The 25,237-nt window shown below is 36.5% G+C and overlaps 1 protein-coding gene across 2 annotated transcripts in view; it reads right to left on the bottom strand.

Annotated features, from left to right (window-relative positions):
• PRKD3 (protein kinase D3) overlaps positions 1-25,237 on the bottom strand; it is an 88,678-nt gene that overhangs the window by 18,635 nt on the left and 44,806 nt on the right. For both annotated transcript variants that reach the window (XM_077843593.1, XM_077843594.1), the window contains 7 exons: positions 18,213-18,405; positions 13,461-13,538; positions 10,426-10,609; positions 8,303-8,426; positions 6,046-6,123; positions 4,692-4,968; positions 1,412-1,464 (listed from right to left, as the gene is read on the bottom strand). In XM_077843593.1, coding sequence (XP_077699719.1) covers positions 1,412-1,464; positions 4,692-4,968; positions 6,046-6,123; positions 8,303-8,426; positions 10,426-10,609; positions 13,461-13,538; positions 18,213-18,405 — 987 coding nt within the window. The remainder of the gene's footprint in view (positions 1-1,411; positions 1,465-4,691; positions 4,969-6,045; positions 6,124-8,302; positions 8,427-10,425; positions 10,610-13,460; positions 13,539-18,212; positions 18,406-25,237) is intronic.

Below are 25,237 nucleotides of genomic sequence, written 5' to 3'. Positions count from 1 at the left end.
ACTATTCATATAAAAACTGATAGAAACGTTTTTTCACAAAGACCAGCTCTGAACCTTTTCTGTTCTCAGCAATGAATGGGTATGTCCCTCAAGTTCCTGGGAGATCCTTCAAAGTTAGTGATCTCGTGTTTGTATTATTCCTCTTTCCCTCCCCAAGAATCTGGTATCTGTTCTACCTACCACTACAAGAGATATACAGATTACATCTCCTTGAAACCCTCTATTTCCTGGATATCCACTACTGGATATCCAGTTTTCACTGCAATCTTAGAAAAGCCAACATCTATATGCTACAGAGCTGTAGCTGGATGCCCCAAGTTGAAGATGGCAACAGAGAAATTTATATATAGTCAATGAACTATTTTATGACTTCTTTTTCTAGCCTTTTTTCTTTCTAATCCAGGGTTGGTAAATTAGTTTGTAGGCCAAAAATCCAGCCTGATGGCTTTTTGTACAGGCTCCTGATATATAAGAACAAACTTTACATTTTAAATGGTTACAAAGGGGAAAATAATAGTATTTTCTGACATGTGAAAATGATGTAAAATTCAAATTCAAGTGTCCACAAATAAAGTTATATTGGGGCACAGTCATGCTCATTCCTTCATGTACTGCCTATGAACGCCTTCTCACTACCACGGCAGAATCAAGCAATTGGGTATGGTCTCCAAAGCCTAAAATATTTACTATCTATTTATTCATAGAAATTATGCTGACTCCTGTTATAATCCCCAACATGCTATTCACTATTCCTTAAAAGTCTTGTATGTCCTGCTTCCTTCTATTTGCCCATCCAGGTCCCTGCACTTGTACAAACTACTACTGTTCCCCACCCTCATCTGAAATTCCTGTCCCTCCTTGTGGTGCCGCTCAGGTTTCACTTCCTTTAGGAAGCTTACCCTCCTGACCCAGTGTGAAGTAATCCCTCCCTCCTCTTTGAACTAGTCTATCACTATGTAACATTCTACTATCACTTGAGAAAAAGTTATCTTTATTTTCACAGTTTAAAAAAAATCTGCCTTAGTTTCCTTCATAAAGCAGAACTCCTTAGAGAAGTAATTAGCCACAAAATCTAGTGAGTGTCTTTAGGCCAATTGCTCATTACTTTGGCCTATAAACATTTTTTTTTAATTCAAGTATAATTAACATACATTGCTCTATTAGTTTCAGGTGAACAATATAGTGATTTACAATTCTAAATGTTTCTCAGTGCTCATCAAGATCAATGTATCCTTAATTTCCTTTATCTATTTTATCTATCCCCCCACCCAACTCCCCTCTGGCAACCACCAGTTTGTATTTAAGAGTTTGGTTTTTTTGTCTCTTGAGCTTATTTTCTAATAAGATTTTCACATCTTATTTTACCTATTTTAATTACCCAATTTGCATATTTTAACTAATGTTTACTTACCACATTTTCTTGGATCTGACAATTAGATACAGAGATACTAGTAGACAAATCTTCTGTAGAAACAGAAGGATGATGTATGAGAAAAAGAACAAAACTTATATGGCTTAATATTAACATTTGCTGACATGTGAATGTCCACAATATATTAAATCTTAAAAACTAGCTAACATACAGTTAATATAATTATGTTCTTTAAAAAAAATTATCCACACACACAATACTAACCCATCAACAAGAAAGTGGTTAAATAAAATATGATACATCCACACAAAGAAATACTATCTAAACACTCAATGGTGTAGAGCTGTACATAACTGAGTTGGAAAGCTATCCATGGCATATTAAGTCAGAAAGGCAAGTTGTAAGGCAGCAGCATTTGAATTACAAACAAAGAAACTATGATACTTCTGGTGAGTGAGAGAGCATAGGGTTGGGGAACAAAGACTTTATTTAGTCTTTATACACTTCTATGCTGCCTGCATTTTCTAAAACATAAAAAGCATGCATTACTTAATAAAAAAAAGTAAAAATCAGTTAAGTCTATATACTGATATTGAACTATATCTGATACATATTAATTAAATAGTGCATAAAAGCAAGTTGCAAAAAGAATGAAGTATGACCACATTTTTTGTAAAACTATAACAATACAGTACAGAGAGAATCAACTTCCCTTCTCCCTAAACCAAGAAATATACACCAAATGGTTAATAATGCTTTTCTGAGGGGGGAGATACAGGAACAGCAACAAGGGAGTGTGTTACAAGGGTACTAGAAGGACTTTCTCGTTTTATATTCCATATTACTGTGAAGTTTAAATGTCTGTATTACTTTGGTAAGCAAAGGAAGTATAACTGACACAGGTGAAGTGAGTAAGAGACAAGGTCTCAAACATCTAGAATCTCGGAGACAACTCAGAGACAAGATGTGAAATTTCCTTTATGATCCAAAATATAAAAATTTAAAACAAGAATATATAAGCATATGTCAAATATAAGTAACATGACTGTCAAAAACTGCATTTAAAACTATGAAGTTGGGCAGCCCGGGTGGCTCAGCAATTTAGCACCGCCTTCAGCCCAAGGCCTGATCCTGGAGACCCGGGATCGAGTCCCACATCAGGCTTCCTGCATGGAGCCTGCTTCTCTCTCTGCCTGTGTCCCTGCCTCTCTCTCTCTCTCTCTCTGTGTCTCTCATGAATAGTTAAAAATTCTTAAAAAAAAAAATTAAAAATAAAGATATGAAGTCAATCTGAAAATATTTTAAATAATTCAAATATTAAATATTAATGAACAGACAAAAAAGGCACAGCATCAATGATATTAAAGCCTCAAAAGTTCTGCTTTTCAGTCATTCCAGTTTCCTAGTGTAAGGCAAAAATGATTTTGTTTCAAAGGACTCCGCTGTCTAGCTCCATCTATTTTTACTTTCTATTGCTTCCCAGAACTCTCCCTGAGAAAAAGCAGCAGCAGCCAACAGCCAAGTAATAATATTATTAATGTGTCAGGAACTGTGCTCAGTGCATTATAGGCATTTATTATTATTCCCACTTTAGATTAGAGACTGCAGAGACCAAGATCACATTAGCCAGTAAGCAGCAACTGTGCTTTCATTCTCTAGTATCCTCACTCTTAACCCTTCTGCAATTCTCGTTTTAGAGACTAAACTCAAGAGAGAAAGTTCCTATATCCAGTGATACATACATAAAATTTGTGTTATGTACCTGTTTTATTTTCTGGGGGAAAAGGTCCATGGCCTTAATTAGGATATCAAAGTTCTGTCTAAAATTCACCAAAACAAAAAGCACTATAAATACCTATCTAATTCATCCTCTAAGAGTCAATATTAAACACCAAACGTGTTCATTACATTCATCCCTTTGATCACAACTCTCTTTAACAAGATTCACTACTTCCCCCACCCTTCTCTTTTAATTTATCCTATCTTAACCTACTTGAGATCCAAGGTCAAGGTCCAAATCAGGTTCTTCTGCCACAGTTTCTGCTTACTCCTGCTATCCATATCTGCATCCCCCAAGTAAGGCATTATTCATTTCTGCGCTCTACTGCTTTATGCTACTATTCAACACTTATGTTTGTAGTCCTATCTCCTTTAATTTCTGTATTTCTTTTGTATTCTAGCTTAGAACCTAGCATAATGCCAAGAATAGGTATATGAAATAATACAGCTGAACTGAAATAAAGTACATTTAGGAAATGATATCTATTTCAATTTAAATATATTTGTCTAATGAATGTTTCTCCATAAATAACCTAACATCAATGGCGTTAAAAGTGACATATTATGGCTTTCATTTGATTCTTTATCAAATTTAGGTTTTATTTTATTTTTTTTAAGATTTTATATATTTATTCACGAGACACAGAGAGAGAGAGAGAGATGCAGAGGGAGAAGCAGACTCCATGCAGGGAGCCCGACGTGGGATCCGATCCCCGGTCTCCAGGATCACGCCCTGGGCCAAAGGCGGCGCTAAACCGCTGAGCCACTGGGGCTGCCCAAACTTAGGTTTTATTTTATAAATTTTGTTAGTGCAAAGAACATGTTTCAATAATTTTTTAGTATTTCTGAATGTTTTAATACAGTTAAAAGAAGGGAAGCCTAGGTGGCTCAGATGGTTAAGCATCTGCCTTCAGCTCAGGTCATGATCTCAGTCGTGGGATTGGGTCCCACATTGGGCTCAATGGGGAGTCTGCTTCTCCCTTTTTCTCTGCCTCTCCTCCTGCTTGCACTCTCTCTTTCTCAAATGAATATTTTAAAAAAGAGAAAAACAGCATTTCTGACTTCATAGATTTCACAAGTATGATGTGAACTGTAATACTTCATCACCTGTGTATCTTACCATGAAGCAAAATACTAGTAGTTTGCTTAATCCAATGAGAGTTCATGGATACCGAACACTGTTTTATTCTTTACTGGTTCTCTTTCCTTAAATGCTGACAGCCCCGTAAGGTATGTACTATTACAGAGAAGTAGAGTTTTGCCTAAGATCACATATGTGTTGGCAGAGCCAGGATCTAAATGTAGGGAGACTGACTCTGGAACCAAGCTCTGGGGATTGTATATATACATTATAACTAACGTATAAAGGAATTAACTAACAATACTGGTTACTAAAGACGAAGCTTAAAATAAGCATTAGAAATACAGACATACAAAAAAAAAAAAAAAAAAAAAAAAGAAATGCACACATACAACCACACACACAAAATGCTTAACAACCAGAGGGGGTAAAAAAGCCATCAACAAGCTTATTGCTTACTGTGATCTTTCCCTTGCCCCGGAGAAGTGCAAACACTTGCTTGAGGGGTAACAGGCATGAGAGCTTGGCGAATTGCTTTTTCCCAGCTCTGTGCTACATCAACTCCAACTCCAGTGGCAGCAAGAACAGGATTGTGGGAGCTGTCCCCATTGTTCTCCCCAACAAAGTATACCATAGTATCAGTGATGATTTCAAAACAGTGTGGGTTGCTGCCTTGTGAAATGTTTGTGAAATCTTGTGGCGAAGATATGCGAAGAATTTCTGAAAGTGGAATTTCCTGAAGTAAAAAATTAAGCATTAAAAAATATGAATACATCTTTGTTTTTATTTTCAAATACACTAAACAATCAGAGATATGTGTTTCTAATGTTTGCATTAAGATGAACACAAGTATGTGGTACATAGAACACATAGTTAAATCTTACGATAATATCTGCCTTGAATGATTTGTATGCCCAACAATGCCAAAGGCAGAGCAAGGAGATTATAACTAAGCCAGTGATTCAGGCCTTCAGCAGGTCATTAGAATGCAAGGAAGGGGAGGACCATGAAGGGTGACTGCCACTATATCCAACATCTGTCACTTTCCAATCATCATTAAATCAACTCAACAATTACTCGTCTACTAGCAGCTATCTGCAAGATACAGCCCTCAGAGAACAAAGCAAGAATAAGAGCAAAAAAAGAATGTTAGTATAGATTGTTCAAGTATTCTATTCTAGTTCTGCCCATAGCTGTAACAATTATTTACATGTAGCTTACTTCCTAACACACACACAAAAAAACATATTTAAAAGAACCCAACCAGTTCAAAGCAAGTCATGAGTTTCTATACTCTCTCTTAGGGATACAACTGCTACACTCTACAATTTTTTTTGGTGTTGGTCTGTGACATGGCAAAGTGTGGAGCAAGCCAAGCAAAGACGACTATACAAAGTCTTGTACAAATAAGACTATACAAAGCAGCAGCAGCTTTTGGGAATCGGGGCCTAAGATAAAATGGAGTGGTGGAGAACACCAAATACTTCCTGGCCTCTTCGCACAGGCTATGATAATGGGACTTACTAAACTTCCCAATCTAAATCATAGCATCCAAAAGGAAATCAGGAACAACCTGAGAAGCAAGCCAAAACCAAAGGAACACACGACAAACCACCTTGTGTAGCAGGGCTGGGGGGTTGGGGGATATGGAGGAGTGTGGGACACTTATTTCAACAAGAAACTTAACAATGACTTCTATAAATGATATTAGGCAGTCATAATAGGTATACTCCAATAATCAACATTACTTGAATATATTTGGAAAATACAGAATATTTCAATGTATGTATTTTTTAAAATGTGGAATCTTTACCTTATAGTACTTTGATCCAGATTCATTTTGAAATAATGTTAGACATTTGCTGTCCAGTCTCCAGTAATGCCTCTTTCTCTATAAAATAAAGGGCATAATACTCAGGTATAAAAATGATTCCTTCAAAGTATCTGCATCTTCCTTTTTCTTTCATTCCTATTCATAAGTTTGTATTTCTGAATAGGTTTAAAATTCATGAGAGTCAAAATTCTGCAAACATAGGAAGGATAGAGTGACAAGTATATTGCCATCACTGCTAACATCCCACTCCCATCCAAGGATAGTAGGTTTCTGGGAATACTTTTAAAGAATTTTATGCATGCACACACAAATACCTATGTGGTACACATGTGCAGATAGGTAATTTACCTACAGGCTACATTTCCTCTGGCTCGCTAGGTCAAATGACATACACATGTAAATTTTCCTTGACAGTGTCAATCACTCTACATAAGATTTGACTCAATTTATAGTTTCATCAGCAACATGAATACCTATTTACTCAAACCTTCACTAATGTAGTTATGTTACTAAACTTTTTGATCTTGGCTACACTGATAAATAAGAGCTGACAATTCAGTGAAGTTTTAAACTGTACTTTTTATTAAAAAACGAAAAAAAAAACTCTAATGTTTAAGAGTCATTTGCATTTCCTTGCCTGCGAACTCTGTTGATATTCTTTCCCCATTCTTTGTGTTGTGGCCTTTTTCTGACCAATTTGTTGTCAGCCTTCACATATAATGAAATTATTCCCTGTCTAGATTATGACTTTAGAATACTTTTCCAGTTTGTCATGTGTCTTTGCTTTTGTTTTTTGACATGTGGTTTTTTTTCACATGTCTAAATTATTTTTTTTTAATGAAGACTTTAGCCATTTTTGGTCAGAGCATAATTAAAGGGAAGGTACAGAGACTTCTCATATACCCCCTGCTCCCCACATATGCATAGCCTCCCCATTATCTACATCCTCATTCAGAGTGGTATACTTGTTACAACTGATGAACCTATATTGATACATCATAATCACAAAGTCCAGAGTTTACATTATGGGTTACTCTTGGTATCCTACATTTTATGGGTTTGGACAAATGTATGATGACAGGTTTCCATCATTAAGGGACTTTAGAGTTTTTCCTTGCCTTAAAAATTGTGTTCTTTCTGCCTATTCATCTCTACCTGCCCCCTATCCTTGATCTTTTTCACTGTCTCCATAGTTTTGCTTTTTCCAGATGTCACATAGTTGGAATTATACAGTGTGTAGCCTTTTTACATTGGCTTCTTGTCTTAGTAATATGCATTTATGATTCCTTCCTGTCTTTTCATAGCTCACTGCTGTTTAGTACTAAATAATATTCCATTGTCAGGAAGGATGTACCACAGTTTATTTGTCAATTCACTTACTGAAGGACATCCTGTTGCTTCCAAGTTCTGGCAATTATGAATAAAGCTACTGTAACATCCATATTCAGGTTTTGTGTGAACATAAGTTTTTATATCCTTTGGGTAAAAACCAAGGAGTGCAACTGCTACATCATATGATAAGAGTATGTTCAGTTTTGTAAGTAGCCGTCAAACTGTCTTTAAAAGCGTCCATACCATTTTGCATTCCTACCAGCAATGAATGAAAGTATGTGTTGCTCTACATCCTTGCCAGCCTTTGGTGTTGTCAATGTTCCAGATTTTGGCCACTCCAGTCTGTAGTGATATTGTACTGTTGTTTTAAATTGCACTTCCCTGATATATGATATAGAACATCTTTTCATATGCTAATCTGCCATCTGTATATCTTCTCTGGGGAGGTATGTGTTAAGGTCTTTGACTCACCTTTTAATTGGGTTGTTTGTTTTCTTACTAGTGAGTTTTAAGAGTTCTTTGTGTATTCTGGAGAATAGTCTTCCATCAATGTCTCTTTCACAAAGATCTTCTCCTAATCTGTGTTTGTCTTATTCTCTTGACACTGTCATTTGCTGAGGAGAAGCTTTTAATTGTAATGAAGTCCATCTTATCAATTATTTCTTTAATGGATTTGATATTTGGTATTATATCCTCAGACACTTTCTGAATCTCTACTGCTCTACTAGTTTGTAAAAATATTTCAAAGTTCTGCCTTTTGAAACCTCTTTACAAACTTACCTATAGTTCCAGTGTACTATAATGTCTTAATATTTATTTCATTCTTACTTTGATTTTAAAAATGCATAAAGTAAAGCACATAACAAAATTTCACTACCATATTACAATGTCTGAGATTACTGACCAGGGTGTCCCTGCTGCTGTAATGGACCATCCACCCTTCCTTCACCATCGTGCTGCTCTTCCTCTTTGTGTGCTTGATGGACTGTACAACCCTCATTAGCGGAATATTACTGCTTGTTGATGGACTAAAAAACATTTAGAATTTATGATAAAATATTGATAATTTAAATTTTTAAAAATCATATAAATACTATAAACTCATCAGCCCTTTTTAAGACAATTGAGCTAAAATTTTTCAAAATATCTAAGAGAAATAGCTTAAGAAAATAAATTAACCCCATTATGATGATACACAATTGATTTATAAAAGACTAAGATAATACTGCAAGTTCTCATTATTTGTCATCAATATTTTGTGAAGGGTGATAACACAGAACAATGCACAGAGCAGAATGAATTCTCCCTAATTAGAAGATCTGAAGCCTGGTAGAGGGTCTCATTTGGGACTTCTGTTGAGAAAGTTTCTTTTGCCCTAGGCAGCATGATTAATTAGTGAATTCACAACAAGGTAAAAAGTAAACTGCTTTTCAAATGTCAATTCCATTATTCATGTTAGCAAAAAGTATTTCTAGTAGAAGATGCTGAAAGGAAAAGGATTTACAGATAACAATTAAGAAAATTTAAAAAATAGGGACACTTGGGCAGCTCAGTGGTTGAGCATCTGCCTTTAGCTCAGGGCGTGATCCCTGGGTCCTAGGATCGAGTCCCACATCTGGCTCCCTGCAGGAAACCTGCTTCTCCCTCTGCCTCTGCCTAAGTCTCTTATGAACAAATAAATAAAATCTTAAAAAAAAAAAAAATAACGTACTGAGTTAAATCAGGTAATACTGAAACATGGGTCAGGAATAACGCAGCTGGAGGAAAAGAACAATTTGAGGGCTATGTGTGAAAAACATATAGTTTTTCAGTTTCAGTCTCAGTTAAATATTTTCTTTTAAATTATAAAGTATTCATGATTAGGAAGCTACCGAAGTTCTCCTGATAGTCTCTAAACTGAGTAAATATTAAGTTTTAGTTCAGAATAATGATAGGGGTGCCTGAGGGGTCTGTTGGCTAAGTGTCTGAGCCTTCAGCTCAGGTCATGGTTGCAGGGTCCTAGAATCAAGCCTCACATCAGGCTCCCCTGCTTAGCAGGGAGCCTGATTCTCCCTCTCCCTCTGCCCCACTCCTGCCCGCTTGTGCTGTCTCTGCCAAATAGGGAAATTAAATCTTAGTGAAAAAAGAAAATGATAATGATAGTTAATAGCTGTAATCTAATGATAAGCAAAAATGAATAAATGATCACTCAGCCACGTGAGACTGGTAAATGATCCATTTTTTCTAAATACCTCCTGGTTGCCAATGAAAACCAAAACCTGCCAAAATATTAAAATTTTTTCACAAAGTAGTATATCCTATAAAGCTGTATATACAGAAAAACTGAATTCCTATAAACATAAGAGGATATTTAAAAGTTTTATAAGCCAAAAGCATTTTTACAAAGTGCTAATAGTCTAATAAACTGTGGTATATGAAAACTGCTCCCAAATTCATCACCATCATCTGTGTGCAACGTCTGCAGGTATACATTAGTCCTGGTGTTTCTGACATCAATAATCTGCCTGCATGAAAAAACTGGTTGCTTTAACGGATAGTTCAATTCTGACACCTTGTGGTGCCTGCTCCACAGTGGGATATCATCTAGGCTACACTTATATAAAGCGTTTTTTTCTTCAAGAAAAAAAGGATTCTCACACCTTCCCATCCTGAGTGGATGGCAGGAGTGATATAATTTATTTCAGAAATGGGATCCCTGGGTGGCGCAGCGGTTTAGCGCCTGCCTTTGGCCCAGGGCGCGATCCTGGAGACCCGGGATCGAATCCCACGTCGGGCTCCCTGCATGGAGCCTGCTTCTCCCTCTGCCTGTGTCTCTGCCTCTCTCTCTCTGTGACTATCATAAATAAATAAATAAAATTAAAAAAAAAATTATTTCAGAAATACTGTGGTACATGTAACAGAATTAGCAACAATTTAATTAAATTTTAAATTACATTTAGGTTCCATGTAAAGAGACTCTTTCTTAAGGGAGCGCCTTGGACTGACCCTGATTTGGGAAGCAGATTGTGGGACATATACATGCACTACCTGATTGTTTTCACGGCTTCCTCATCTCTTTCCACATCAAGATCAGATGGATCCAAGAAGAACATTTTGTCTTCTGGAGGAGATGGTTCTTCTGTGTCATCCAATCCCCGACTACCATCACTGTTCATATCACTGCTGTCGATATCCATAGGTATATCTGTATCTGCTCCCAGACTGGAAGGTTCTGGCAAAGTTTTAAATGAATTCAAAGTTTTCTATTAATGGGAGATCAATACATCTAGATAGAAAAAAATATATTAAATGTGGGGGGAAAAAAGCTTTAAAACTCTCAATGAAAATCTAGGAAAATATCTTTATGACTTAGGATAAAGCAGTATTTGAGGAAGATACAAAATCCATATACCATAAGGAAGAAAAGTAATTTGATTAATTAGAATTTAAATTTCCATGACAAAAGATACTAAAAGCAAAGTAAAAAATTAGCCACCACTATAGTATGTTGGGTTAACTGGTTTTCCACAAAGGTCCAAGGCAATTCGTTGGGAAAAGAATAAATAGTCTACTCAAAAACTGGTGCTATTTCAACTGATACCTACGTGCAAAAAAGGTGAAACTGGACCTCTTTCTTAAACCAAATAGAAAATTAAGGTAGATCACGGGTCTAAATATAAGAGCTAATTTTATAAAACTCTTAGAAGAAAACATAGGAATAAATCTTTGTAACCTTAACACCAAAAACCTAAGTGACAAAAGAAAAAATAAATTGGACTTAAAATTTTTTGTGCTGCAAATGATACCTCAAGAAAGCAAAAAGCCCAAAAGAAGGGGAAAGTATTTACATATATCAAATAAGGGACTTGTATTGCAAATATTTAAAGAACTCTTATGATTCAATAACAAACTGATATAAACAGTTAAATGGGCAAAGGATAGGAATAAGATATTCCCCAAAGCAAATGTAAAAATGACCAAACAGATATGTGAAAAGAAGTGCATGTCAATTAGCCATTAGCAAAATGCAAATCAAAACCACAATGAGGTATCACCTCATACTCACTAGGATGGCAACAGTCAAAATGATAGACAATAACAAGTGCTGAGGAGCATGCAGAGAAATCAGAATCCTCACACACTGCTGGACAAAATGAAAACATTTAGCAGTTCTCTGTAGGTTAAATACAGAGTTACCATATGACTCAACAATTACACAACTAGATACCTGCCCAAGCAAAAGGAAAATATATGTCCACAGAAACTGTACTCAAATGTTCATAGTGTTATTCATAATAGCCCCAAAGTGGATACAACTCAAATGTCCATTGACTAGAAAATAAAATGTGGTATATTCAAGCAGAGGAATGTTACTCATCCACAAAGCAAAAGGTAGTATTGATACATGTTTAACATGGATGAACCCTGAAAACATGAAGCTATGTGAGATACCAGTCCCAAAAGACTACATATTATATGACTTCATTTATATGAAATGCCTAGAATGGACAGACCCATAGAGATAGAAAGTTGATTGGCAGTTGCCAGGGGCTAGTGTGGAAAAGTGAGGAGTGACTACGAGAGTGTATGCAGTTCTCTTTTCAGGGTGATGAAAATGTCCCACCACTGGACTATAATGACAGCTACCTAACTTAGTGAATAAACTAAATGTGTTAAGTATGCAAATTATCTCAATAAAGCTACTCTAAAAAATGATAAGCATAACTGAGAGAAGGTGTTTGTCAAGTATAACTAACAAAGAATTATTAGGTAGAATTATGAACAAAACTCCCTGCAAATCAATAACAAATAAGCAAACAGAAAAATGGACAAAACATGTAAATAGGTAATTTACAGGGGAAAAAACCCTAAGTAACCAGTCAACATTTGAAAGATTTGTCAAGCTCAGTATACAAATGTACCTTAAAATCAATATAAAGAGTATTTGATAACCATTTATCAAACAGTAGAAAAGTACAAAAAGATATGAACCATAAATCTAGAGAAATCTTTAGACTTTGGTCTAAAGAAAAACTGCATTAGTTCAAAGTAACCCAAATGAAAAAACCAATCACGTTGTTAGTGGTGTTAAATAGCAACCATAAAATACAAGCCATTAAAGGAAAAAAGTTTTAAGAAATTTAATTTCCATTCCTTATGCTTTTCCTCCTATAGAACTATTACATCCAATTTTTACCAGTCTTGTAAATATTAAAGAAAAATTATGCTTAGAATCATTACTCCTTCCTTCCAAAAAGGTAATCACTTCAAATTAATATAATCTCGAAAAGAGGGAAAAAAACAACAGCACCCACGGGAAAATGTCTAGGGAATGACTAAGGGAGAGAGACAGTGAGGCAGTACAATGTGTTCTAAAGACTATGGACTCAGAAGCCAACTACATGGGTTCAAATCCCAACTCTGTAAGTTTCTGGCTACATTTCTTGAGCAAGTTATCTAATGTCTTTGTGCCCAAGTTCACTCTTCTTTAAGTACTTAAACTCAAAGGGGTGTTCTTAGTTTAAATGTCAATATATCCGGACTCCTGGGTGACTCAGCGGTAGAGCCTCTGCCTTTGATTTGGGGCGTGATCCGGAGTTCCGGGATGAGTCCCATGTCGGGCTCTTTGCATGGAGCTTGCTTCTCCTCCCTGTGCCTCTGTGTCTCTCGTGAATAAATAAATAAAATCTTTAGAAATAAATAAATGAATGTTAATATATGTAAAGAGTGAAGAACAGTGCCTGGCACACAGGGGCAGTAAGTACTGGAACAACGAAAACCTTTAGGGACTATAGCAGGGTGTTAAAATAAGTCTTTTTATGTCTAAGATGGAAGAGAATATGCAGCACCACTGGCAATATTAGACTACAGAGTAGTAACTGGTTAAAGGAAAAAGGGGAAGGCATAATGACTAATAAAAGTGTACCATTATTGATGTCTGCATTTTGTTTATTAAGTCTTAAAAAGTCAAAGTTAAGAAACAGACAAAATAAAATATGCAAATATAACCTTATACAAAGATAATACACAAAGAATTGTGACCTTTTCTAATCCTTTATGGAAATTAAGATAAAGAATTTTACCTCCATTGAAAGTAACCTCTCCAAGGCAGTCCCTTGGTACTTTTGATGCACAGCGTTTATGGCAGTTGAATTTACAATCTGAAATAAAGTATTTGGTTTATTAATTTACGAAAAAAGGCAGTATCAGATACGGTTAGAGACTTTTTAAAGTTTGCCTTTACTCAGAACTCAGGTTTGGGAATAAAGGTCTTGTTTCAAATTCTGATGCCACCTCTTAATAGGTATTTAACTCCTCAGGGCTCAGTTTCTTATTTTTTTTAAGTTTTAATTTAAATTCCAACTAGTTAACATAGTGTAATGTGAGTTTCAAGTGTGCAACATAGTGATTCAACACTTCCATATAACCCTGGTGCTCAAAGTGTACTCCTTAATCCCCATTACCTATTTCACCCATCCCCCCACCTACCTCTAGTAACCATCAGTTTGTTCTTAGTTAAGAGTCTGTTTCTTAGTTTCTCTTTTTTGTCCCCTTTGCTGGTTTTTTTTCTTAAATTCCACTTGCATAAAATCATATGGTATTTGTCTTTCTCTGACTGACCTGAGAACAGGAAATAATCTCCCCACTGTGTGCCCCAGGCACTCCTCAAATCATTGTTTCCACACTGTCCCTGGGGTTGTTTGCCTGCCCTTTTCTCCAAGAGCAGACTCGATGCCTCTAGATTCTTTGATGCCTCTAGACTCTTGGAGCCCAGTCCACTGACACTTAAAACTTTGGACATGAAGTCCCTCTGCCTACAAGAACTCACAAAATTTAGCCCACCTTGCTTTCCAAGCCAGTGGATGGGGAAACATTCTCCTGTGCATTCCCCTGAGTGCTCTTCTCTTGCCCTTCTCTATGACCATGGCTCCCTCCCCTCTGCAGCAGCCAGGACCCATTTCTCCTGTAAACAATGTCCTGCACTTCCTACCTTCTTTATTGTGGCCTCTCTCTACACGTAATTGTGGAGTTTGTTCTGCCCGTCTTCAAGTAGATTTCTGGGATATTTAGGATGCTTTGATAGCTATCTAATTGTATTCTTGGGATGAATGAACCTGGATTCCTCCTACTCTGCCACCATCTTCCCCATTTCTACCAATGGTCAGTTTTTTTATCTCTATAATGAAGCTAAAACTATTCGTTTGATAGACACATTGTCAAAATGTTGCTGAGAGCTCCATGTTTCCTTCCCTTAGCCTCACATTCATCTTTCCACATTCCCTTTAAGAGTTTCTCAGGCTGACTACTTTTCCAACATATGTCAAGCACTTACTTTCAGTCCCTAATTATTAGGGCCTGGTGCATATGCGGAAGAGACGGAGACTCTACAAGCTTCAATTAGGAATTAGCAAGGGCTTTCCCATACAGCCTTATAAGGAAGGACTAAGCTGCTCATGCACAAGATTTCCCACCTTTATGCACAGTTTTCTTTAGCCTGCAAGAACATCAGAGTTGACAGCGCTGCAGATGAGTGTCAGGTGCAACGTGTTCAATACTACTGTGTAAATCAGTGGTTCTCAAACTGTGGTTCCTAGACCAGCAGCATCAGCATTATTAAGACCTTGTTAGAAATGCAAACTCTTCTGCCCCACCCCAAACCTATTATATCAGCAGCTCTGGGAGTGTATTTTAGTAAGTATTTTTTAGGTGACACCAAAATTGAGACCCACTCCTGTAACTACCGTCTACTACTACCTTCCATCTTAGAAATACATCTACCAGCAATATTTGGATAAAAATGATTTTAAGTCCTGACTCAGAATGATTTTGTAATCCTTATAATTCAAGAAAATTCTGGGTATCATACCAATGGCATAAGGTAAAGGTCATTATAAGAAAAAGTCTCATGATTAAAAATTTGGGGATCCCTGGGTGGCTCAGCGGTTTGGCGCGATCCTGGAGTCCCGGGATCGAGTCCCATGTCGGGCTCCCGGCGTGGAGCCTGCTTCTCCCTCTGCCTGTGTCTCTGCGCCTCTCTCTATGTCTATCATGAATGAATAAATAAATCTTAAAAAAAAAAAAATTTAAAAAAAATTGGAGGGTGACAAAACTTGTCTTTGTAAGTGAAATGCCCTAGAAAAATTGATATATAATATTACTATTAATATATCCCATATATCTTAAATAATTGGTGTACTTCTTATTCTCATGAGGTTTTACAAATTGTGACAATAACAAGATTTGTTTTCCCTTTGAAAATGTACAGCCAGATTGTGGCCTGCCTGAGCAAGTATGTTCAAATGGCAGGCATTTTTATTTCTCTGTACTCCTACCAATGGTTTTGTTCCCTTTTTTAAGATTTTATTTAAATTCAAGTTAGTTAACATATAGTGGATTAGTTTCAAGAGTAGAATTTAATGATTTGTCAGTTGCATTTTGTCAGTTGCATGTAATACCCAGTGCTGCTTACATCAAGTGCCCTCCTGCCTTCTCATGTTTTTATTGACTTGTTTATGTTTTCTTGTATTTTATATATGCTTTCAAGCTGCCTTGAGTTTTAATTTTCACAGAAGAAAATAAACAGGTGAATGAATGAATACTGCTCTTTGGAACTTTGTTTTCCTCAAATGATTCAGTTTAAATGTTTTAACTATATTATTTTTTTCGTTTTTAGCTTGACAAGGTGAATGAAAATGACTTTTACTTTTTTTTTTAAGATTTTATTTAAGAGAAAACATACAAGAGGTGGGGTGGAGGGAGAGGGAGACTCCTTGCTGAGCAGGGAGCCCAATGTGGGGATTGATCCCAGGACCCCTAAGATCATGACCTGAGGCTGAAGGCAAACACTGAAGCAATTGAGCCACCCAAATACTCCTTTTTAAGTATCTTAATTCATATTATAAAAATAGAGTAAACACTAAAATAAGTGATTGTTTTTGACTAATAATTAAAATAGCTTAGCTATAAAAATGTATTTCTGAACCAATATAAGCTACTTTCTGAACCAATATAAACACAAACATTATTCTTTTAGAGTTCTAAGAAATTAAACCAATAACCCAGTGGCAGAACTGACTTTATTTCAAAATTCATTAATCCACATATTTATTTTAGGTCCTCTATAAGATGCCGTACTGCTCTGCATATCATTTTAGAATATTTCTGTTCTGTTCAACAGAGCAGCACTATTTATAACCTTTACTAAGATTATCTTATTGGCTAGAATTTACACATCTGTTATTAATGTTCTTTCCCAAAACATTCCTTAGTGGCTGCTTGCCAATACACTTTAGTGTTGATATTTTAAAGTATTAATTTATATATTAATTCATATTCAAAAGTAAGCTGCTGAAATAAAATGTCAACATTTAATTATGCCTGCCTGATAGTTATTAAATACCTGGCAACAAAGGCACAACTCATTCTCTATTTGATGTTCTCCTATGTTGCCATATATGGGCAAGAGAAGTTTTCTATATACGTAAGTTAAATTTACGTACAATTATTTGGTTCTGTATTTATAGTTGCAAAGACCTCAGCTCTAATGTTTTATTTAGATAAAAATAGGTAATTCAATTCCTCAACTACATCTACTTGTAAAAAGTAGGATATTAAGAATTGTTAAAATAATCACATAAAAAATAAGTACACAGGATTATAGACAGGCTATTTATACAGCACACTGGCTCAGTAATTACTAAGACATTTTAAACTCTACTTTCGTCTTCAGTACAGCATGGTTGTGAAGAAGATATGAGACAAAAAGATAAAATCATCTTAAAATGCATAAAATCATTACACAACCAAAGGAAAAATATTCTATTCTATTAAAAACCTGGTTCATTAAGAGGTGTTTCTAGAATATTAGTATACAATACTGTTTCATATCCAAATATGGATAATCCCTATCACAATTCCAGGGGCTTCTACTATATTCTTCCTACTTTAGTACAATTCTTCTCTGGAGTAACAGTTTTACTATAGCTCTCCTAGCTACAGAATTAAAAACAAAAACAATAAAACTCAGGGTGCCTGGGTGGCTCAGCAGGTTAAGCGTCTGCCTTCGGCTCAGGTCATGATCCAGGGTCTTGGGACTGAGCCTCACATCGAGCTCCCTGCTCAGTAGCAAGTTGAGTCTGCTTCTCCCTTTCCCTCTGCCTTGTCTCCCCTGCTCATGCCCTGTCTCTCAAATAAATACAATCTTAAAAAAGAAAACAACAAAACTTCTGTAATATGTTTGTGTGTATGAATATTTAATGGAAAGAGGAAAATATTATTTTATATTTTGGGTAGCATCTGGGTTTGAATCAGAAAGACTTAACTGAAATATCTGCTTACTAACCATACTATATTGGTTCATGTTAAGCAACCATACCTTATAAATCCAAATTCTAGTTTTTCTCTTTACATTCTAACTTTCCTACAGCGTAATTGTTGGTACATAGTACACATTCTGCAAAGAACAGTTGTTAATAAATAAGTATGTACATGCATATTTGTATGTATTATCTTTTTTAAGTTAACAACTAGGGAACCAATTTCTTTGCCTAACACTTCTGAAATACAAATATTTTGAACCAAATTTGCTAACATATGAATTGTACTTAAGAAAAACATCCAATCTTGGGATGCCTGGGTGTCTCAGCGGTTGAGCATATGCCTTTGGCTCAGGGCATGATCCTGCGGTCCTGGGATCAAGTCCCACATCGGGCTCCCTGCATGGAGTCTGCTCCTCCTTCTGCCTATATCTCTGCCACTCTGTGTCTCTCATGAATAAATAAATAAAATGTAAAAAAGAAAGAAAAAAAAGAAAAGAAAAAAACATCCAATCTTACCTTTACACTGCATTCCTTGGCGAAAGAGACCTTTCAGTAACCGCTTGCAGTACTGACATATTGTGGGACGGGTGTAAGAATGAACAGCAAATGTGTGTGGAACTTTTACTCTGCACATTACCATCTTTTCCATCCAGATTGGGCGACCACTCCAAGAAGGAATTCTCTTACTTGGTTCTTGGTGAACATGTGACTAAAACAGAAGTAATTTTCATAAGTTAATATTAAAAATAAAGTATTAAGAGCAAGACTTAACCACAAGTCATTTATTTTGAACACTGAAGCCAAATATCTAAAAATGTACATCTCAGCAATTTCCTCTGGGAGCTTAACTTACCAACACTTGAATGTGAATAGTACAGATATTTTGCTATTATTTATGCTAAAAATTTTTTTCATCTTCACAATATGATCCTCTCAATAGATGCAGAGAAAACATTTGACAAAATACAGCATCCATTCCTGATCAAAACTCTTCAGAGTGTAGGGATAGAGGAAACGTTCCTCAGCATCTTAAAAGCCATCTACCAAAAGACCACAGCAAATATCATTCTTAATGGGGAAAAACTGAGAGCCTTTACCCTAAGATCAGGAACACGACAGGGATGTCCACTCTCACCACTGCTATTCAACATAGTACTAGAAGTCCTAGCCTCAGCAATCAGACAACAAAAAGAAATAAAAGGCATTCACATGGCCCATGAAGAAGTCAAAGTCTTCCTCTTCTCAGATGACAGGATACTGTACGTAGAAAACCCAAAAGACTCCACCCCAAAATTACCAGAACTCCTAAAGCAATTCGGCAGTGTGGCAGGATACAAAATCAATGCCCAAAAATCTGTGGCATTTCTATACACTAACAATAAGACTAAAGAAAGAGAAATTAAGGAGTCAATCCCACTTAGAATTGCACCCAAAAGGGAACCCTGGGTGGCGCAGCGGTTTAGCGCCTGCCTTTGGCCCAGGGCGCAATCCTGGAGACCCGGGATCGAATCCCACGTCGGGCTCCCAGTGCATGGAGTCTGCTTCTCCCTCTGCCTGTGTCTCTGCCTCTCTCTCTCTCTCTCTCTCTTTCTCTCTGTGACTATCATAAATAAATAAAAATTAAAAAAATAAAATAAAAAAAAAAAAGATTTGCACCCAAAAGCATAAGATACCTAGGCATAAACCTAACCAAAGAGGTAAAGGATCTATACCCTAAAAACTACAGAACACTTCTGAAAGAAATTGAGGAAGACACAAAGAGATGGAAAAATATTCCATACTCATGGATTGGAAGAATTAATATGTGAAAATGTCTATGCTACCCAGGGCAATTTACACGTTCAATGAAATCCCTATCAAAATACCATGGACTTTCTTCAGAGAGTTGGAACAAATAATCTTAAGATTTGTTTGGAATCGGAAAAGACCCCGAATACCAGGAGAATACTGAAAAAGAAAACCAGAGCCGGGGGCATCACAATGCCGGATTTCAAGTTGTACTACAAAGCTGTGGTCATCAAGACAGTAGTACTGGCACAACAGTGACACAACAGACACACAGACCAATGGAACAGAATACAGAACCCAGATATGGGCCCTCAACTCTATGGTCAAGTAACATTCGACAAAGGAGGAAAGACTATCCACTGGAAAAAAGACACTCTCTTCAATAAATGGTGCTGGGAAAACTGGACATCCACATGCAGAAGAATGAAACTAGACCACCCTCTTTCACCACACACAAAGATAAACTCAAAACGGATGAAAGATCTAAATATCAGACAAGAATCCACCAACATCCTAGAGGAGAACACAGGCAACACCCTTTTTGAACTTGACCACAGGAACTTCGTGCAAGATACATCTACGAAGGCAAGGGAAACAAAAGCAAAAATGAACAATTGGGACTTAATCAAGATAAAAGATAAAAAGCTTCTGCACATCAAAAGAAACAGTCAACAAAACTAAAAGACAACCTACAGAATGGGAAAAGATATGTGCAAATGACATGTCAGACAAAAGGTTAGTATCCAAGATCTATAAAGAACTTATTAAACTCAACAGCAAAGAAACAAACAATCCAATCATGAAATGGGCAAAAGACATGAACAGAAATTTCAGAGGAAGACATACACGTGGCCAACAAGCACAGGAGAAAATGCTCATCACTTGCCATCAGGGAAATACAAATCAAAAACACAATGAGATACCACCTCACACCAATGAGAATGGTGACAGGAAACACCAAATTTTGGAGAGGATGTGGAGAAAGGGGAACCCTCTTGCACTGTTGGTGGGAATGTGAACTGGTACATTCACTCTGGAAAACTGTGTGGAGGTTCCTCAAAGAGTTAAAAATAGAGCTGCCCTACGACCCAGCACTGCTGGGGATTTACCCCAAAGATACAGAAGCAGTGAAAAGCCGAGACACCTGCACCGCAATGTTTATATAGCAGCAATGTCCACAATAGCCAAACTGTGGAAGGAACCTTGGTGTCCATCAAAAGATGAATGGATAAAGAAGATGTGGTCTGTATATACAATGGAATATTACTCAGCCATTAGAAACAATGAATACCCACCATTCGCTTCAACGTGGATGAAACTAGAGGGTATTATGCTGAGTGAAGTAAGTCAATCGGAGAAGGACAATCATAATATGGTTTCACTCATATGAGGAATATAAAAAATAGTGAAAGGGATTATAGGGGAAAGGAGACAAAATGAGTGGGAAAAATCGGAGAGGGTGACAGAACATGAGAGATTCCTAACTGGGAAACGAACAAGGGGTAGGGGAAGGGGAGGTGGGCGGGGGGATGAGGTGACTGGGTGACAGGCACTGAGGGGGGCACTGGATGGGATGAGCACTGGGTGTTATACTCTATGTTGGCAAATCAAACTCCAATAAAAAATATACCTAAAAAAACCAATATGTATATCCACTGATGAACTATTATTTGTCAGGCACATATAGCATTTTACAAATAAAAGTCTTAAAATGAATTTGTGACATATTTGGATCCCTTGAAAAACGTTACCAAGAAATTAATCACAAGAAAAATAAATTCGGAAAGTGTTATTATTGTTCATGTTGAATTACTGAACATGATGTCTGAAAATATTTTAAAACATGTCCTGGTTTTGCAAAGTTATTTTTATAAATACTAAAATATGTGTTAAAGACTGAAGTCTAATGATGATGATATAAAAAATGGCAGATACAAATTAAGACAACTTTACCCCCAGTACTTATGCTTTAGGAGGTTCCTTGATTTAAGTACTTTCTAGTTATTTGGGCTTTTCGCCCCAGATGAACAAAAAGGAAAATTAAAGTTATTGATTAAAAATTTTTGCGTAACCTGAAGGATAACTAGATACTTATAACTATGATCTTTTCTACATATACAAAGGAAATGATCAAATTAAATTATAGGCCAGTTTAATATGGCCCATCACATTCATTCAACCTTTACTGATTATATTATAGACCAGACCCTACACTTTATATCACAGAAACAAAAATGAATATAGTCTATGTTCTCAAGCACAGAATACCAACTCCCATCTGGATGATGCAGATTTTGCTGTAGCTGCTTGCATCTTCAGTGTCAGAAATGAGATCCTGAGATCTTTCATAAGCCTTCCATAACTAGTAATATCTGTAGCCCAGGGAAGTTGAATCATTCTACATTGAGATGTTCAACCAATAAAAGCAAAAGAAGCCAGAAGAAACCAAGGAACAGAAAGTATATGAAAGAATGAAGGGAGAAGCAAAAAAAGGCTTTTTGGAAGAAAGCAGGAAGACGGAAAGGAAAAAAAAGAAAAGGGCATACAAATGGAGGAGAACATTATAAAAAAAAACACAAATACAGTTTCTGATGGATGGTTTTTCACTAATGTGTCTCCACAAATGTTCTAAAGCAAATTATGAAGCAGTTTAAGAAAAGTACATAAAGAATGTTTAAACCCAAACCAAACTTGCTTGCTTCAGCTTCCCAAGATCTCTCGCTGTAGTCTGGCTGACCCGCCTGCCAGGCAGCCTGGTACAGAGCACTTTCAGCAAAAGGTACGCCACAGTGATCCTGCAAAGCTAATACAGAATCCAACGAGAACCAGAAACAGATGTAGGCTTTTGTGCATCCCTGGCTCTCTATTCTCAACACTCTGCTTCTCTTGCTCCTGCTTCTACCACTTTTGGTTTGTCTCTTTTATGTTTAAACATACAAGACAGAATAAGACTGATTTGCCAAGTCATCAAATATATAGGATACCCCAAAAGGAAAACCTTTCATAACAGATCTCTTCATATGCCAATGTCCAGCTAGCGACTGACTGTCTTTTGTCAGGTTCTCCTGGGATTGGATATCAGGAACATGATACAAAAAGCATGTGTGCTAGGAACTACGCAGGGGACTGTGGTTGGAGCAGCCACCTAATTACTACACCTACTTGTGTAGTAATTTATTTTAAATATGAAAAAATAGGCTCAAAAGGATGCATATTACTAAGTGCTAGTATCAAAATCAAGACTTGGCCCTATGTCTTCTACATGGAAGTCCAGTGATTCTTAATCTTTTCCCCATCTAAACACACCTAGGTATACACAATCTTATCAGTGATTGTGGCTTATCACTCTGTGGAGTGAGGAAGGCAAGAAAGGTATGGAAGACTGAACCAGAATCTGGAGAAGGAGGATACTGGTAAAATGTGCACTTGAGAACACACAGGGGAAGAAGCAACATTGAAATCATGGGAAACATCAGTACTGCAGTTTCCTCTTCCACATCTTTATTATTTCTCCTTTTTTTCCTGATTTTATTTTTTGAACCCCAATTCTCTTTTATGCTCTTCACAGAAATGGGGAAAAGAAAATTGAATTTCAGTATAATTGTTTTATTTCTTTGATTCAAAGAGTATATTCCTCTTTCAGTTCCAATGATAATTCCCTTAGCTTAGTAACATTCAAATAAACAATTCAGGGCTTATTTTCCTACTTTTTCATCTGTGATATAATGTTCCTGAAAGTAAAACTCACATGGTAACCATCATTATAGATAAAAGAAGTTAAGCAACTATAGCACCAAAATAAGGTTCTTTGAAAAAATCACCTAGAGCATTTGGTGAAAATGGAACACTGATAGAGTAGAGTACCTAGAGTTGAGTGAAAGTTCTCCTGCCTTGCTCTAATGGCCCCTCTTTACAAACTACTACTTAAATTTTTATTTATTAATGTGTAGCCAGAAGTTCTCTAAAAGTAATCCAATTATTTTCACAGTATGAGTTTCAGCTAATATTTGAAGTGAACATTTGCTCAAAAAACTTTCTAACAATGTTGCCAACTCAATTAAATGTAATAATAAAGGCAATAAAAGCATTTAAGGGGGCAATTCCCTAATTACACATATTTGACTTTGGAATATTATTCAGTGAAAAAAACACCTCCACTTTTATGCACACACTTAGCCCAACAGTTTCTTTTTACCTTGATTCTGTCCTGTCCTGGCCCCTCAGGCATTTGCCCAAATGTACTGCTAGGAACATTCCTCTTTCTCTCATCTCCAAAGAGCCATCATTCAATTCTGGTCTCCCCTGCCTCAGTGGTCCCGTTGTAACCAAATTCAGTGAACAGCCTATCTTCTTGTGCTCCTCCCTCTCTTTACTTGCTTCCCTTCAGACTGACTTTAATCCTATAACAGAAATTGTCTTCTTACATATAAATGATGACAACCTCAGAGTCAGATTCAGAAGTTTCTCCCAACTGGTCTTTTTTCAAGCTTATCTCAGTTGTCAGTGGTCACAAGGAAAAAAAGGTTAATTATCTTGACTACTCAGAAACTTTTCTTCCTCATTCCTTATCTATGAAATCAGGATAACAACTGTCATACCTTCCAGGACTGTGGTGAGGATTACATGAGAAAAGACAAGTAAAGCATCCAGCATGAAGCTTGGCACGAAAAACTTAGGAGGCTCTCACCGTGTGGCCATTTGTAGTTAGTTCTTCTCTAACTCTGGTTCATTTTCAAAGTTGCACTCATTTCCTCATTGCTGTCTCCTCTATTCCTTTAGAGTGTCCTCTTTTCCCACTCTCCCTTCCCTCTGATTTTCCTCCATGAGCCCTTCTCTTACTATGCCTTTTTCCCTTTTGAGACTGCCTAATTGGACTGATAAAAACAACCTTTCTGAGGTATGTTCCACTCTACAATTTCTCCTTGTTCTGAAATACTCTGCACAATTTAACCAATTCAAACATGTCACTCTACTTCTTCTACTTCTCTAAAGAATTTTAATCTTCAGGATAAAATGTAAACTAATGACTTAAACTTGACACCTTATTATCTGTTCTGTCCTGCTATTTCCTAAACTAGTATCACTCCTCTGGGGTAACTGGCAACCCAGCATCATTGGTAGAACTCTTACAACGTATCTATCCCAGGGACCCCATTCCTAACTAAGTTTCCTGTGCAATTCATCTATAAAATGCACTAACTTTTCAATTACCAGTCTTTCCCCAAGCTCTTGCATATGTTTATAATAACTCTTTGCTCTCAGTTCCTTATACAATGGCACTCTTTTTTTTTTTTTTTCTAAATTAAACATCTTACATTAAGGCTAAACAAACAACATGGAAATATGGGATTCTTGTGAAAGAACTTCAGAAGCTTTTATTCTGATGCCTCAGTATAACAAAATATTGTGGCTACGATATCAAGACAATAGCCCAAAGGCTTGAATTTGCCATTAATTTATGGAAAACCAAAGGGGTTACAGAAGCAACTAAATGATGAGATTGCAATCTATGGTCGAAGATCATTTTAAGGACTAGCAAATGAACAAAGGAGTTATTTCTTTCTTCCCTGATCTACTGTTCTACTCTTTAGAGGTACAATATATTAGGGAAAAAATCACTGATTTAAAAATAATATCTGGGTTTAATTCTAATATTGCTTACCAATTTGCTCTGTGACTTGAGTCAAGTTATCACTATTGAGTCTCTACTGTCTCATTATGTAAAGAACTACTAAGATATCTCATTGGAATAT

The sequence above is a fragment of the Canis aureus genome, chromosome 12, assembly GCF_053574225.1.
Source record: "Canis aureus isolate CA01 chromosome 12, VMU_Caureus_v.1.0, whole genome shotgun sequence".
In the NCBI taxonomy this organism is placed as follows: Eukaryota; Metazoa; Chordata; class Mammalia; order Carnivora; family Canidae; genus Canis; species Canis aureus.
Note: the sequence above shows the minus strand (reverse complement) of the source record. Positions and strands in the feature narration are given on the sequence as shown.